Genomic DNA, 17425 nt, shown 5'->3' on the forward strand with positions numbered 1-17425 from the left:
ACTTGAGCTGAAGTCAGACACCTGGCTGACTGAGCCACCCAGGCAGCCCTGAGCATTTGAGTAATTAACCTCCTTTTCCAGACCTTTACAGGTTTGTTTTGGCAGAGATAGCTCTTCAGTAGTCAGCTCATTTTAGGTGGGTGTGTCTGTTGGAATGCCTTTGGGCAGGTGGGACCTGCTATCATGGACTTCTTTGGGCAAGGCATCTATTCAAACACTGAAGAGAGGGATGGAGTGTGTTTACCACTGGCTGAAAATACTTGGATATGATTGCTGGCTTGGTTCCCTATCCATATGAAGCTGTAGGATGGGGTCCTCAGTTGTCTTATTCTCTGCTCAGACTTACTAGATGTTTGGGACTGGGTCTATATTCAGTAGTAGATGGAGCTGTCTTACCTGCTTCTCTGCTCTGGCAGGGCAGCAGCCAGGGCTCAGGACCCATACAAATCATTGTTTGGGGCACAAATCAGGCCTGAGTGTCCACTGAATTCCCTTGTCAGGTGATGCTGTGCAGATGGAGGAAGCCAAGGGCTGCACTCTTTTCGAGTCCCATGGTATGTAGGGCTGTTAGATGGGCTATGCAGCTTCCTGTGTGCTCTGGTTAAGTTCCCTGCTCAGATAGGCTGCAGGCTGTCTTCAGCAATAAGCAAGGCTATGAATTAGATTCCCTGCCTGGATGCAAGAAGAGGAGCAGCTCTAAAACCAGTCAAGCTCTTTGTTGCCTTAACTCAAGCAGACCCACATCACACACGTTCCCTGGCCAAATGAGGCCATTGGCTCTGCAAACTATCACCTCTGTCTGCTCTTCTTCCAGCTCAAGTATCACTTGGTCACGCAGCTTCCAGGAGTCGTCTCTAGCCCTTCTGGTCAGATGGGGCTGAAGGCAATCTCCACAGTTGGCGGGGCTGTGACTCAGTACCCTTCCTGGGTGTGAGAAAACTGGGCTGTAGGGCTGGCAAACTTCTTGTTTGAGGATGTGAATAAGGCAGATCTGCACCCCTCTGGGTTCCCTGGTCAGAGTGTGCTCCCAACTTGGCTCTACAGATGAGCAAAGCCCCTGGTTGAGATTACTATTTGGGCACTGCCAGTATGAACCTGGTCTGCCAACATCCATGGGCTGGTTGTTGCAAGCTCCTCCTCATTCTCTTTCACAGTTATATTTACAGTGGCTGAGCCCTGCAATTCCAGTGGTATGAGATCAGAGTAGGGGTTGCCACAGAGTGATCCACCATCCTGGGGCGGGGGTGGGCAGTTAGTTGTCCTCCTTTGGGTTCTCTTTTCCGCTGGAGGAACTGGAGGCTCAGGAGACATCTCTTCCCGTGGTGCTGCACTGTCCTGAGGGAGGGGCAATGCAGTCAACATGTAGTCGCTTCTCTTACTCCTCTACTACAGTGTCTTGGTCTCTGAAGTTCAGGGGTGCTTCAGCCTCACTCCTGTGTTCTAGGATTCTCTCAGTGGTGTCTGGTTTTGGATAGTTGTTACTTGTTCTTCTTGTGAGGGGGAGCAAATTCAGCAATGATGTATGTCACCATCTTGGTGACATCACTCTCCCCCAATATTTTGTCAATGTAAATTTTAAAAACATGAAAGGACCCACATAAAAATATAAATGCTAAGGTTACTTGCAGCAAAATATGGCACATTAGAATTATTTAGTAAAAACTTTTATAGTTGAAGGTAGGCACTTCGTAACATTTGGATTTTGGCAAAAGGCAACCGTTTGGTGTCACTATCATAACCTTTCTATTAACTGTATAACTTTTTCAAGGGACTAGGTTTTTAAAGTATTACAAAAGAAAAGGGAAACAAATTTGACTAAGCTACATATGAATGGAATTCCACAGAACAGAATCCAAATTTTATTTTCCTCTCTTCTTTTTGTAAATTGTTGTATATCTTTTTTTGTCAAGTTCTACGAGTCTACTCCTTGATGTAAAATCCCATGGGAATATTTGGCTTCTAATCTCTTAATCTGAAGAGAAGTATTTGTTGCTTGTGGAACTCAGTACGGTCCCCCCCCCCCCCCCCCCACAGTTGGAATAACCTTTTTCATAATAAAACACTACTTAAAGTCACATGATTTTTAGATAGCAGTAGCTAGCACTTGGCTTTAAGCAGCTGTTGAGTCCCTTTGATCTTGTTTTAGCTGTCAAACTAAATAGAGAAGATTCAACTCTTCCAGTTGTTTTAATTCTTGGAGGCATAGAGACTTACTTCACACTTACCTAAAACATGAACAGAATGTTTGGGGCCCAGTGGATCCATCTACCATTTGATTTAGCTATCCTTTCTAGAGCATGTCTCTATCAGATAGACAGATTCTGTTTGAAGTCTTGGTAATAGAGAACTTCACAAAACAATCTAGTGAATAAGGAAGCTCCAACTCCTCTTTCTTATACTGAAACCAAAGTTTCTTGTTCTCATCCAGAAACCAAAGTTCCTGTAGCTTCCACCCAGTGCTTCACAAAGAGTGGAAGACACAGAGTGAGCTCTTAGGCACTTGAATAGTATTTATTGATGAATGAAAGAAAGAATAATTCTTGTCCCAACTTTTAAAGCAACGCAGAATATAGTTGTCTCCTTAGGTAGTCCAGGCTGTCCTCCTGTCTTTCCTAATTCTTCTCTTTTCCAGGGTCAGTATTGCAATTTCCTTAAGCAACATGATTTTCAGATGTTTTGTCTATCTTGTTACTCTTCTCTGAATGTGCTTACATTGACCAGTACATCTCTTCAAATATGATACCATCAAATCGAACAGTACGTCAGATGGGGTCAGCTCAGAGAAGGATAAAAACTCAGTGTTTCTTAGCCTGGACATTCCACTCGACATATTGTTTCACCCAAAAATGTATTCCTTAGAGCAAGCATTTTATTCCAAGCAAGATCTCTGATTGGCACATATTCTGTTCTGGGAGAAGGACTGTTTTCTTGAATTTCCAGGGTAAGGAGGGGGTGGAGAACGCTGCGCGGAAGCCTGTGGGGTGGGAGAGTAGGGAGGCGGCAAGTCGGCACAGTATTCCATCTCATGGTCATAACTATAGGGCGGTGGTGCCACTGAAAAAGAAAAGGTAAAGGGCGTCAGACATTTAGCAAATACTTAAGTGTCTACTATGTTTCAGCCACTGGACTGAGCACTTTGGGAGGTGACATAATTTTTGTCTGAAAAAAATCTTAGTTTTATTTGGTTGAAGATGCATGTATATGAAAGGGTAGGTGCTATAAAAAATGGCGCCATTGGCCAAAATGTTTAGAATTGGCTGCTTAGGGAAGTTTCTTGGAAACATGTGAAAGGGCAGATAAATTAACGACTAGGGGCTAATTCAAGACTGAGCAAAAGCACAGAAGCAGAAGAACACTTTTGTTGAAAGCAAAAAGTACGTGGAGGGTGGAAATGGGAAAAAGTGTTGAGGAATCTGATTGTAGCATCATCATGGAGGGCTCTGAATATCACATAAGGAGTATGTGATGTGCATTTACCAGATATATATATATGTGTATATATATATATATACATATATATATTTAAATATATATTTATATATATTTATAATATATAAATATATATATTTAAAAATTTTTTTACATTTATTTATTTTTGAGAGACAGAGAGAGACAGAGCACAAGTGGGGGAGGGGCAGAGAGAGGGAGGGAGACACAGAATCTGAAGCAGGCTCCAGGCTCTGAGCTGTCAGCATAGAACCTGACGTGGGGCTCGATCTCACAAACCGTGAGATCATGACCTGAGCTGAAGTTGGACACTCAATTGATGGAACCACCCAGGCACAACAGATATATATATATATATATATATATATATATATATATATATATTAATATGCTGGTAAATATGCTTTGGGAAGGTGACTGTCTCAGCCGTATGGATTGAAGTGGGCAGAAGGAAAAGAGAAATGATGTAATAGCATATGTGAAAGAGTGTAAGGGAGTCATGGCATTGAGTGAAAAAATCAGAAGAGATCTTGAGCAGCTGAGTGCTTACTTGATGACTGGGTAGGTGAAGAAAGAGATGGAGAGTGAAAGAAGGTGTCCAGGTATTGGGCACCTTTTATCGGGCTCCTGCAACTCAGAAGGTCATGGAACCATTATAGGAATAAGAAAAAAAGCGAGGGTTTTTCTCGCTTTAGGCAAGCACGTTTGTGAATAGGAATGAAGAATTTCGTTTTCTAAGTATTATTTGAAAAATTTTCTTAATTTTTTATTGTTAATATATGTCAGTGTGTTTTAAATCGTATTTAATACACTTTATCACGACTCTGTATGGATGTCTATTTTGTAGTGTGCCAATCCCGTGTCGAGGGTTGGAAGAGAAGCACCCCTTATGTACTCCATGTCTTCAAGAACCAATCATTCTGCAACATCTGAGCAACCCCTCTGATGATTTGGCAGTAGTTGAATTATCACGATCATGATTCTCATTGGAAATTGACATGCCTTAATTGCTTACTATGAATGTAGCCTAAATCACAGGACTACTGTCATAATAATGCAAAAAATGGCCAAGCCTTTTATTTTTTAATTTTTATTTTTTTTTCAACGTTTATTTATTTTTGGGACAGAGAGAGACAGAGCATGAACGGGGGAGGGGCAGAGAGAGAGGGAGACACAGAATCCGAAACAGGCTCCAGGCTCTGAGCCATCAGCCCAGAGCCTGACGCGGGGCTCGAACCCACGGACCGCAAGATCGTGACCTGGCTGAAGTCGGATGCTTAACCGACTGCGCCATCCAGGCGCCCCTGGCCAAGCCTTTTAAACGTTACAATGGAAGAAAAGAACAAGCAACATTTCAATAAACTTATTTCTAAAATATCTTCCAGGGACACCTGGCTGGCTCAGTTGGTGGAGCATGTGACTTTTGATCTTCAGGTGGTGGATTCGAGCACCATGTTGGGTGCAGAGATTACTTAGAAATAAAATCTTTAAAAAAAGTCTTCTAAATTGTGCTCTTACCAATAAGATTACGATAGCGTTCTGATTAATATGCGTGCACAAACATAGGGCTTCACCCTGTATGCAACACGAACAATGTTTCTTCTGGATCCCTTTAACTTGGCTTGCTTTACCAAGAGCTTGATGACTTGAACCACTTACTGATCTGCCTGTACTCAGGGATGTGAGGACACAGGATTGAGTCACCTGAGAAAAGAGGAAAGTGGAGACACAGAACTGGGCAGGATGTCCTCTGAGGACTGCTCTACTGAGCAAAGGCTTTGCCAGTGTCTAGTGGGCTCTACAGGCCAAGGCCTCATGGCAGAGGATGCAGCTGTATACAGCTTCTCTAAGCCTGCTTTAATTAAACATTTGGAGTCCGGGCTATCACAAGCTTTGTTTTCTATAACAAAATGGAACAACTCCTGTGGACTCAAAGCACACACTCCCGCTGTATTACACCCACTCCTTTGCTTCATTATATCTAGGAAGACTGAGACAAAGAGATTTATAATATACTTCATCCAAGCCAAGAAATGCAGGCTCCATGTAAAACAGGAAGTTACAGCTGGATACCCATTGAACTGTTTCTTATAAGCGTGTGGTTCTAAGCTGTTTTTATGCGGAAGGTTTCCCTGCCTCCCACTTGAGGAGCACACGTAGAATGATTCTACAGATTGACTCTGCACCATTCTCTGTCATGAAGCCGTGACAGTGTCTATTTATGTAACAAAGTGTTTATGTTTTGCCATCTGCATTAAAACTGCTAGAGGACATTTCAGTGAGATTCCCTATGGTTTATACAGCTGCATGTTGAACATGAAAATTTAAGATAGGATTAGAGCCATATAGCTTTCTACTCATATAGCCTTTGAATTTTGATAAAGTGATAACATAATGCAGAAGAGCAATATTTTGAGGACTATCCATCATGAAATAAACATGGCACATCTTTTATAGTACCAGCTACTGGAAGATATTTTGAAATAAGACTTGTATAACTGTGGACTGTGATAATCTTTCCTTCTTGGGATAATAAGGTTTCACTAGGAAGTAAACTTTTTAAGGTATCAATTCTAGAAAATTCCTAACTCTAAGAGGTCTTGTTCTTAAAGGTCAAATCATCCTTCAAAGATGTATGGATGCAGCTGGAAGGATGGTGCCTTTGAAATTCTTTCATAATCAATATTCCAATTCTATGATTTAAGTAGGGAAAATATGCCATTTATCCTTTTTTAAAATTTAAATTTATCCATTTTATTTTGAGAGAAAGAGAAACCACGGGGAGAAGCAGGGGAGGGGCAGAGAGAGAGAAGAGAGTGAGAGATCCAAGCAGGCTCCACATTGCCAACATGGAGCCCGATGCAGTGCTGGACTCACCGATCGCGAGATCATGACCTCAATTAAAGTCAGATGCTTAACCAACTGAGCCACCCAGGTGCACCTATGCTGTTTATCCTTAATGTCACTATAGTTTTCTACAATATTATAAAATTTACAGATGTTATGTAATTCATAGAAGAAACATAGTGCTTTTCATCCACTCAGGCCAACATCTCTAAAGCAAACGTAAAGGGGAAGATGCACAGTGTTACCAAAACGTATACAACATTATTTTTAAAAAATTGGAAACAGGAAAATCATCCATAATTTTGTCGCCATGATTTAACAACTATCTTTATATACTCTCTTCTAGTTATTTATGGTTTTTATATCCTTGTAGTCATGTAAAATGGGTATATGCTTTTTTCACTTTGTATTACAACATAGTCTTTTTCATTCTACTACATATTCTTCATAAACTTTATTGTTAATGTCTGCATATTATTCTGACTCTTCAGTTATTTTGAAATTAACAATTTTTTATTATTATAAATAATGGAGTGATGACTTTCTTTCTACACATAGGTTTTTTTTGTATTATTATTTTGATTTAGTTTGTTAAAATAAAATTCCAAGAATCAACCAACTGGCTATCACTTAACACTTTGGTAATTTAATGGTAAAAACAATAGCTCTTTATTTTATATTTCTTTGGTAGTAGCTGGATTTCACATTGTTCTACAACTTGTTTGCTGTTTGTAGTTTATATTGGGTGATTTTTAGTTTGTTTTAGGTTGGTAATTTAAAAAGTGGGATCTTAATTCGAATCAAGATATAATTAACATAATATGATATGAACAAATATACAGAAGTATGTATCTTTTCTAGGTATTTTTCTAAAAATAACTGTCAAAATGATTAATTATATTGTTTTTACCTTGACATACCACAGTTGAAAACTTGTACTTAAAATATAAGCTTCATCTTTTTTATCTCTTCTGTGTTGTTTCTAAACTTAGACATTTATCTCCTCTTTCAGATATCTGATACGTAACCAAACTATTTCTGAGGTTTTCCATTTAAATTTATGTATTATTTTATTTGGTGTATATTTGCATCAAAGTTTATTTTTTCTAAATGGAAAATTTTTGGCTAAGCCAAATTATCTACATGCCTTCTTAATCCTCATTTTTCACATTGCTTTGTTGTCTCTCCTTTTGTTTGTGAAATTTTAATCTATTTGTTCTATTCCAATGAACAAGACATGTATTTTTGTACTAATATCCCATTTAGTTATTATTGATTTTAAATGGTTTTAATATCTGGTAGGCCAGGTGAATCTCATGACTTTTTTTTAACATGTTTCAAAAAAAAATTTTCTTACTAGATAAATTGACATATAGCATCATGTAAGTTTGAGATGTACAAAATGTTGATTTGACATGTTTATATATTGCAATATGATTACCACCTGTAATATTAATTAAACAAGGAGCCCATTACACTGAGGTGACTCCACTGTCACGGTAAGCAAACCAAGATGTAAGCCTGTAAATGCTTCAAAGTTACAAAATCAAAACACTAAGGCAACCAATCACAAAGAGCCAACTAGGATTTAGGCTGTAGCCAAGCATTTCTTCACTTCCACACTTTCTCTATATAAGGCAGGGTACTCCTAACAACTTCTGGTTGATGCTGTCTGATTCAAATCAATTTTTGCTCAGATAAACTCTTAAAGTTTTAATATGCCTCAATTTATCTTTTAATATACTTTAGCGTTCACTCACAACTTATTTTTAATTTTTTAAAAATGTTTATTTATTTTTGAGAGAGAGAGAGAGAGAGAGAGAGAGAGAAGGAGAGCAGATAGAGAGAGAGAGACAGAGAGAGAGAGAGAGACAGAACCTGGAGAGAGAGGCTTCAGGCTCTGAGCTGTTATCACAGAGGCCGATGCAGGGCTCAAACTCACGAATCACAAGATCGTGACCTGAGCTGAAGTTGGCTGCCTAACTGACTGAGCCACCCAGGGCTCCAGCTCACAACTTATTTTTAAAGATAACTCCTAATATTATTGCTAGGAGAAAATCTTCTCCTCCATCGTCTCCCAAATCCCACTACTCACAATTTGCCTGAACCGTACTCAGAGCAGAAGCCCACAGAGCTCCCAGCAGGACCTCTCCACTGCTTCCATCCCCACCACACAGACCCAGTCCTGCCCACTTTTTCTCAATAGTGGCCTAAGATGCACTTCCCAAAAAGATGATATTATTAGAAGCTGTCATTCCCCTTCCCCTCAGATGACATCAAGACCTAGTCCAGTCATGTTTTACATTTCTCTGTTACCAGAGAAACAAGCTACTAGACAAGCTACTAGAGCATCCTTCATTGTAGACCTCTAACTCTGGAAGGCTTTACGCATGAATTTAATTAATTTTCTAAACTTTCCCCACCCCCTTTCACTGTACTCAGTAGACCACAAAGTCTGTCGTCAGGAAAGCCCTTTGTATCCTCACCTTTTCATCCCTTTACACTTTACTCTAGCTCAGAATATGAGGAAGTCTTCTTCTAATTGTGCCTGTTTTCCAGAGAAATGAGATCTGCTGAGAGGGAGAAAAATAAAGGGGTTTTTGAGCTTTTGAGAAGAAGGAAGAATACAGGAGATAATTATCTCAGGAAGTGAACATTCGCTTTCTGTTTTCATTTAAGTCAGATTTGTCCTGAGAGGGCAGCTTCCTCTACAGCAGTTATTAAATCAGAGGTCTTCTTTTTCTCCCATATCCTACGTCCTATAGGGCCAGCAGGTGCACTGGGTGTCTTCTGGGATTCTCATAGCCATTTTTCAAACCGTGGCTTATGTTCCCTCTTTAAAAACCTGGGCTCTTTTGTAGCACACACTATGAGATTATACTACTTTCTACTCCTCTTCGTTATCAATACCTGTGGTCTGCTCTGCTCTAGACTCTCATCCATTGAAGATTTAGCATCCGGCCCATTATCTTTCTCCACATCATGACTTCTATTAGCATTGTTGATGATTTCAACATTCATGTGTTGAAGTAATTTCTAGCCCCAAGATGGAGCTTACTTCTGCCCAGGGTGCTATGGCAGCAAACCAAAGCTTAGATAACCGTCATGTCCCTACGAAGCTCCACTTGACCTGGATCCAGTCAGCTAATCCCCAAACCCCAAGCCAACTCTGGGCTCTATACTTACTTCCTGTTCCTTCTCACTCCAAACAAGGTTTATGCGGTAGCCAATCAGATATTTCCTATTTTTCTCTTCTTTGTTCTTTATTTTTTTATCCTCTAAAAGCTCCCTTCCTTCCACCTATTTTGCAGCTCTCTGCATGAAGACTGTCCACTTCATGAAGTGTTAAACAGTATTTTTAACACTTGAACTTTTTGGCCTGCAAAAATCTTTTTCTCACCCTTGCTGTAACCAATAACGGAATGGTACGTATGTAAATCTGACCGCGACTCTTTATCTTTCTAGAATACACATGCCAACATATCTTGAACTTCACCTAGATTTCCAGTTTCACTGATGACATTTAAAAAATTTAATTTAAACTGATGTCACCTCTTTCCTGTCTTCCTATCTTTCTTTATTAAGCTTAGATTTATCATCCATCAGTAAAATTATTTCTGTGCATTTATCAACTTTCTTATCTCTTTTTCTCCCCATTGCCTGATAAATCTCCAATCTTGATTAAATTCAACATTTTGGCTCTCCCAGACTGGTACCTAGGAGCTTAAAATGGCTAGAGAAAAATGAACAATTATAACAACTGATTTCACTTTCAAGGAATGACTATATTCTTAAGTGTGGAAACCCTTGGCATTGCTTGGAAATTATGTATTTCTTTAGGTATTTCCCTGCCCCTCTGAGATTCCTTAACTATAAACATCTCCTCAACCCACTTTCAGAACAAGACTTGTTTCTAATTTCTGTAAGAATATAGGCACAATCAGAAGATACTATCCTCATATCACCAAATCCTTTGATAAGTATATGAAAGTCTTTGTGTGTTCAGTGCAAATACTAATAAGGTTACCCTCATTTGTGAATTCAATGATGCAAATAGATTTTTGATTTCTTTTTTTGAATGTTTAATTACTTTAAAAAAGAGAGACAGTGCATGGGCATGGGAAGGACAAAGGGAGAGGGGAGAGAGCAGGTTCCACTCAGCACAGGACCGGACACAAGCCTTCATCTCATGACCTGTGAGATCATGACCTGAGCTGAAATCAAGAGTTGGCCGCTTAAACAGCTAAGTCACTCAGATGCCCCTAGAGTTTTGAGTTTTTTTTAATTCTTTAAAAGCTTTATTTATTTATTTTAAGAAAGAGAGAGCATGAGCAGGGGAAAGGCAGAGAGAGGGAGAGAAAGGATCCCAAGCAGGCTCCGCACTGTCAGTGCAGAGCTTGATGCGGGGCTTGAACTCACAAACCATGAGATCATGACCTGAGCCAAAATCAAGAGTTAGACGTTTAATCGACTAAACCTGCCAGGCACCCTAGAGTTTTGATTTCTTAATGAAATATTTCCAGGAGATTTTAAAGACCATAAGTCAGTTATTTTATACAATGCTTCTCAACTTGGCTTTGTCAGATTTTTTTTTTCATGCTTAGATTCAAGCTGTAAACTTTCAACCAGAATCCTACACATATACAATTGTGTCATCTTCAGAGTAACTAATACCCAAAGGTGCAAGATGTCCATCTGTCCTTTTTTGGTGACTTTACTGGCTGGTCAAGATGTTGTTTGATTTCTCTACTGTCTGGTTTCTATCTTTCCCCTTATAACTAGCAGCAAACTTGGGGGTAGATACTTGCAAATGTCCTGCCCCCCTGCAGCCTCTTCCCCCAGATTCAGCATCATTAATGACTCTTGTCCCAAACTTTTTTTTTTTTTTAGGTTTATTTGTTTATTTTGAGAGAGGGAGGGAGGAGCATGGAGGGGCAGAGACAGAGGGGAAGAGAGAGAATCCCAAGCAGGCTCCACACTGTCATTGCAGAGCCAATATGGGACTCAAACCCACGAACCATGAGACTATGACCTGAGCCGAAACCAAGAGTTGGCTGCCTAATCTACTGAGCCACACAAGCACCCCCAAACTTTTCTTATGATGGTTTTAAAAATGATGATTTTTTCCAATTCCACAACCCCTTTCTACATGTATCCTTTGTCATTTTTCTGTTTGCAGGAACTTCCCCCTCCTTTTCCACTGTTTACTCAAATCAGTCTGTCTATCTATCTATCTATCTATCTATCTATCTATCATCTATTAGGCAATCAGCAGGGGACTCAACAATATACTTCAGATCTCAGATTTCTTGATAGCATTGAAATTCCTTGCTTTCCTTTTGTTGATTTTTATATCTTTGCAAAGCCTTCTGTTGTGGTCTTTCTGTATTCTTTTCTTTCAAGTGTGTATCATCCAAACCTATTTTTAAAAAAAGGGTTAGCACGATCACTTTCCTTTGCTCACGATGAAGTTCTGGAAAGTAGTGGAAGTTATAAGACTTGACAAATAATTGTAATTAAACTGGACACTGTTCACTCTACCCAACATGGCGGGAACAAAAACTATTTTCGAAGGTCATTGTCCAACAAAGTATCGGGGGGGGGGGGGGCAGACTACCTTTTCTCAGTAATCTCTCTAGTGCACAGAAATAGCGTTCACTGCAGGTGTCCTCACTGAGCCCTTTCAGCAAGGAATAAGATGACCTTGGCCAAATTATTTTCTACTCATGCATGTGGCCCGCAGGCTGTAGGACTATACAATAAATTGGGTGGTTGCCTCATTTATCACAAGGTTATTTAATTACTGTGAGGAAAAATATGTAATATGTCTACAGATGAAAGATTTTGAAAAGCATTCAATACTACTCTGTGTGTTTTCCTATCTCTTAAGTAAAAGCTTAATTAGTTACTTTGTGAAGGAAATGAGAAGTGATCAAGCACATTATGTCTGTGAAGACCTAGCCTTTTTGCAGTAAAAATGCTTCCACCATAAGGTTTATTATGTTTCTCACGGTATTCGGTTCCCAGAACAATGCATTTACTGAAAATGCAACATGCTGTCGTGATCCGCCAGAATATATGATGCCATTCAAAAACATGTATCCATGCATGAAATAGAAACTTCAAACCCGAGAAAACATAAGCCCTCACATTCAAATATTTTGTATTTTACATTCTACTTTTATAAAAAATATTTAAAAAAAATTTTTTTACATTTATTTATTTTTGATAGAGAGAGAGCACAAGTGGGGAAGGGGCAGGGAGAGAAGGAGACACAGAATCCGAAGCAGGCTCCAGGCTCCGAGCTGTCAGCATGGAGCCCGACGCGGGGCTCGAACTCACAGACCACGAGATCATGACCTGAGCCGAAGTCGGATGCTTAACCGACTGAGCCACCCAGGTGTCCCCCAAAATATTTTTTAATGTTTTAAAATGTTTAATGTTTAATTTAAGCTTTTTTTGGTCAAGCAAAAGTGTATCTGGGGGCTCCTGCGCTGCTCAGTTTGGTTGAGCGTCCAACTTTGGCTCAGGTCATGATGTCCCAGTTCCTGAGTTTGAGCCCCACGTCGGGCTCCGTGCTGAGAGCTCAGAGCCTGGAGCCTGCTTCGGATCCTATGTCTCCCTCTCTCTCTGACCCTACCCCACTTACTTTCTATCTCTCTCTCTCTGTCTCAAAGATAAATAAACATTAAGAATTTTTTTTTTAAAGTGTATCTGGAATATTATCTACAGAGGGCTTCTCCTTGTCTTCTTTCTAGTTAATGTCTCTCTCTGACTCTCCTCTGTTCTCTTGAGTTATAGGCTGACCAGGTAAAAACAGGGAGATGTGAAGAATAAAAAACAACCCCCATTTTTCTCCCCTTTCCTCGAGTTCTAACATCATTACACTAATCCCAACAATATTTTTACTAAGTTGGAAAGAATCCACATTGTGAATTGCTTTTGTGTGAGTAAAAGCTACATATTCCAAGGTGGAATTTAAAGTAAATTCTCTAGGTTTTTGTATATAACTACATCAGATCTTGTCATGAGTGGTGTTCCTCTCTTGTTCAACTACATCTGTTTAAATGGCCATTATGTGCCAGTCCCGGTATTATACTTGGGATTGAGTGGTGAACAGAAGAGACAATGATTTCTTCTTTGTGGAGCTAATATTCTAGAAGGAGGGGATGGACAAAAAATAGTAAATATAACAATGAGATAAACTATATGGTATCTTAGAAGATTAAAAGTACTCTGGGGGAAAAAAAAAACTGGGTAGAATAAGGACACAATGGGGAGGGACACAATACACTCTTAAATAGAGTGGGCAGAGCAGCCCTCAGTCAGGAGGTGATTTTTGAGCAAAGAGTTGATTGAGTGCGGGAGTCCATGTTCTAGGCAAAGCCCTAAGATGGGAGTGTGGCCTGTTGTGTTCACAGAGTACACGGAGCCTGTTTCTGTGTTCAAGGAAGAGTGAGACTAGAGCCAGAGTGGCAAGAGGGAGTAGAGAACGAAATGACGTCAGACAAATAAAAAGAGGAGCCAGTTCATGCATTGCCTTCTAGCCCCCAGTCAGGAATTTGCCATTTACTTTGGCTAAAATGAGGAGCCCCTGGCTTTGACTGTTCCTCTGGAGAGGATACCCTGAGGTACCCTCTTTTCTAAAGGAGCTGAGAGGGCGCCTGGGTGGCTCAGTTGGTTAAGCGTCCGACTTCAGCTCAGGTCATGATCTCACACTCCGTGGGTTCGAGCCCTGCGTCGGGCTTTGTTCTGAAAGCTCAGAGCCTGGAGCCTGCTTCAGATTCTGTGTCTCCCTCTCTCTCTGCCCCTCCCCTGCTCAAGCTTTGTCTCTCTCTGTCTCAAAAATAATAAAAAAAAAACATTAAAAAAATAAAAATAAATAAAGGAGCTGAGAAAGAACATACAGTGGATGGGAAATTATCTTTTTAAGAATGTATTACATTTAAAACTTGACTCCTTTTTATATGTCAAAATGTACATATATAGACTGACTTAGAAAACTCTACTGTGTAATCACCTAATGTAAAATGGAGTCTTTGGTTATAGAGTCATATGTATTCAATATGTTTATATGTAGAACTTCTAGCAGATTCTTGTCAAATACCTGTCAAATTATTAATGTATTACCTTTGTTGAGAATTTTCTTTGTTGAGAAGTTTGCTATTATGTTAAGAGGGTTTTCCTTGCATAAAGAGGACACGTAAAAACTTTAGTTAATACTTTTCCTTAAGACATACATACCTACTAGGTCAGATGCCAGTTTGTTAAGACATGTCACTTACACTTTCTCTAGAATTATTTGTCAGAACTCTGGCTGGTAGACACAGTGGGCGTGAATTGTCTATTTCTCTTAACTCCGGCTGATTGGGAATTGCAGTCAATGAGACAGGCATTAAAAATACGAATACCTTCAGATGTGAGGTAGATTTTGTTACTTGGACCTAATTCATCTCCATTGAAAGTTAGAGCTTCAATCTACGTTAATTTAGAAATGCCCTACCTTCTTGGAGATGATTGTGGTGACCTCTTCAATGTTTCCTCTCTCCAAGGCATAGAGCATAACTAACAAATCTGACTCTTCCTTCAGAAGGAGTAAGCGATTGTGCTTACCGGGATAGGAGGAGATGGCATTGATGTGGGTGGTCCTGATGACGCCCACCCGGGTCCCACGGTTGTTTTTCATGCACATGCAGATACATATGGCAATCCCCGCAATGACCCCCATGATGAATACAATTCCAAACACGATGCCAGCAATTGCGGTGCCCCTAAAAAAGAAAAACAAAAGTACATTTGTTGAAAAGGCTCAAAAGTCTTTCAAATACAGCTCCATGACTATGTGACTAATGCTCCTTTACAAATCTTCTTAAGGATAATGTTAAAAAAAAAAAAGATAATTCCCTGAATCAGTCAAGTGAGTAGTCTTGTGTATTTCAATAGATAGGAAAACGTTATAAGCCGTCAGGGAATCCTCTTTCAGTACAGTGAAACTATCATTCAGACTCTGGTTTTAGAAATCCATATATTTATACGAAACACAATTATCCAGATATGCTCTCGAAAACAATAATTAAAAAAAACATTCTGCTGTGTACTTAAGCAGCAAAGGATTTACCTATTGTCTGAGTACACATTTACTGAAAACAATTTGATAAATACCAAAATATTAAAGAAACTTGAACGTTTATCTTTATTAAAACTCTTCACAAAGTAGAACTGGGATTTTTTTTTTTTTCTTAACAAAACAGAGAAAACCAAACCAAACTTTTTTTTTTAAGTTTATTTATTTATTTTTGAGACAGAACGAAAGAGAGCATGAGCTGGGGAGGGGCACAGAGAGAGAGGGAGACACAGAATCCAAAGCAGGCTCCAGGCTCTGAGCTGTCAGCCCAGAGCCCAATGCGGGGCTCGAACCCACGAACTGTGAGATCATGACCTGAGCTGAAGTTGGACGCTCAAGTGACTGAGCCACCCAGGTGCCCCCAAACCAAACAGTTTTAAAAAATTATTCAGAAAACAGTTACGACAAACAATATTCTCATTAAATTTGGAAACAATGCAAGCGACACCTTTGTTCTTTAACGTTATGTTTTTCTCTGGAAGGCTTTTATCTCTCACAACAAAATCATAGAAGGGAAAAATACCGCATGAAAGAATCACCATTATCATTACGTGCACACAGTATGATTTGTCAGAGTCTACATTTGTCCACATTTTGGAAAGTAATGGGGAAATCTTTGTGAAAAGGTAAATTTTCAACAGGCAGCATCATTTCTAGCAATGATTTCTGAGGAAATACAGCACGTGTGGGCACAAATAATGTAACAAGGGTATTTCTCAATGTGTTGTTGCTAATAACAAAATATCAGAAGCACCTTAATATCCATATCAAGAAAATTACAAAAAGAAAAAAAATGTAATACACCAGAGAATGAATCCTATATAGTGACTTAAAAAGGTGAAGAGATCCACATGGATTGGGGTGAAATGTTCATGGTACATGGTTAACTTAATACTACAAGTGAAAAGGCAAATATTCGCAGAATACCAGTATTGACAGATGATTGCAAGGAGAAAATTATATTTTTATATTTCAAAATTTTGAATGTATATCTAAAGATTTATTTTAAACATATGGGATCGGTGCCTGGGTGGCTCAGTCAGTTAAGTGTCCGGATTGTCATTCTGGCTCAGGTCATAATCTCACAATTTCCTGAGTTCGGGGCTTACGTAGGGCTCTGCACCGACAGCATGGAACCTAATGGAACCTAATTGGGATTCTCTCTGTCTCTCTCTCTCTCTCTCTCTCTCTCTGCACTGTCTCTGTCTCTCTCAAAATAAATAAATAGACTTTAAACAAAAAACAATGTGTAGACATGGGACAATAAAGAAAAATTTCACTTTCTAATTTGGGTAACTCCCCAGAAGTAACCATTTCAACTCTTTCAAACATTGTTTTAGTACCTTTCATCTTATTTCTCATTAATACAGTTACATTCCTTTATTTTTTTTAAATGTTTATTCATTTGAGAGAAAGGAGAGAGAGAGCATGCACAAGTGGGGGAGGGGCAGAGAGAGAGAGAGAGAGAGAGAGAGAGAGAGAATCCCAAGCAGGCTCCAACATGTCAGTACAGAGCCAGATGAGGGGCTTGAACCCACGAACTGTGATTTCATGACCTGAGCCGAAATCAATAGTCAGACGCTCAACGGACTTGAGCCACCTAGGCGCCCCTTTATTTTTATGGATAATCTATTGGCTCCTCTTAGAAGTATTTGGGAATTTCGATCCCACAGACAAACTTTATCCATGGTTAAATCAGTCATCAGTATTGACATTTACCATGACATTGCTTACTGCTGAGTCAAGCAAGGTACATTGGTAACTTTCATCTCTCTTACACTTACTTTGTTTATGGAATTTCCATGAGTTCCCATCTTTCCATATGCGTGTTGCTATTAGCCCCCACCCCCAAATTCGTAAGAAAATTTTCAAACAGTTATCAGAAGTTGTTAGCATTTTCTTTTCACTAGTATTCTGAAGTTGCATAATGTGCTTGGATTTTTTTATAAATTATTTTTCCAGTCCCTTAGGGTTTTTCGTGTCTGGAGACTCATTCTTCAGTTCTTA

At 39.4% G+C, this 17425-nt stretch overlaps 1 protein-coding gene across 1 annotated transcript in view; it reads right to left on the reverse strand.

Moving 5' to 3' along the window:
• The window catches only part of CYYR1 (cysteine and tyrosine rich 1), a 105823-nt gene continuing 88398 nt past the window's right edge, over positions 1-17425 (reverse strand). Inside the window, exons 3-4 of the mRNA XM_030329243.1 lie at positions 14908-15065; positions 1-3054 (exon numbers count right to left, since the gene is read on the reverse strand). Of these exons, the coding sequence (XP_030185103.1) occupies positions 2870-3054; positions 14908-15065 (343 nt within the window). The 3' untranslated portion in view covers positions 1-2869. The remainder of the gene's footprint in view (positions 3055-14907; positions 15066-17425) is intronic.

Source organism: Lynx canadensis, chromosome C2, assembly GCF_007474595.2.
Source record: "Lynx canadensis isolate LIC74 chromosome C2, mLynCan4.pri.v2, whole genome shotgun sequence".
In the NCBI taxonomy this organism is placed as follows: domain Eukaryota; kingdom Metazoa; phylum Chordata; class Mammalia; order Carnivora; family Felidae; genus Lynx; species Lynx canadensis.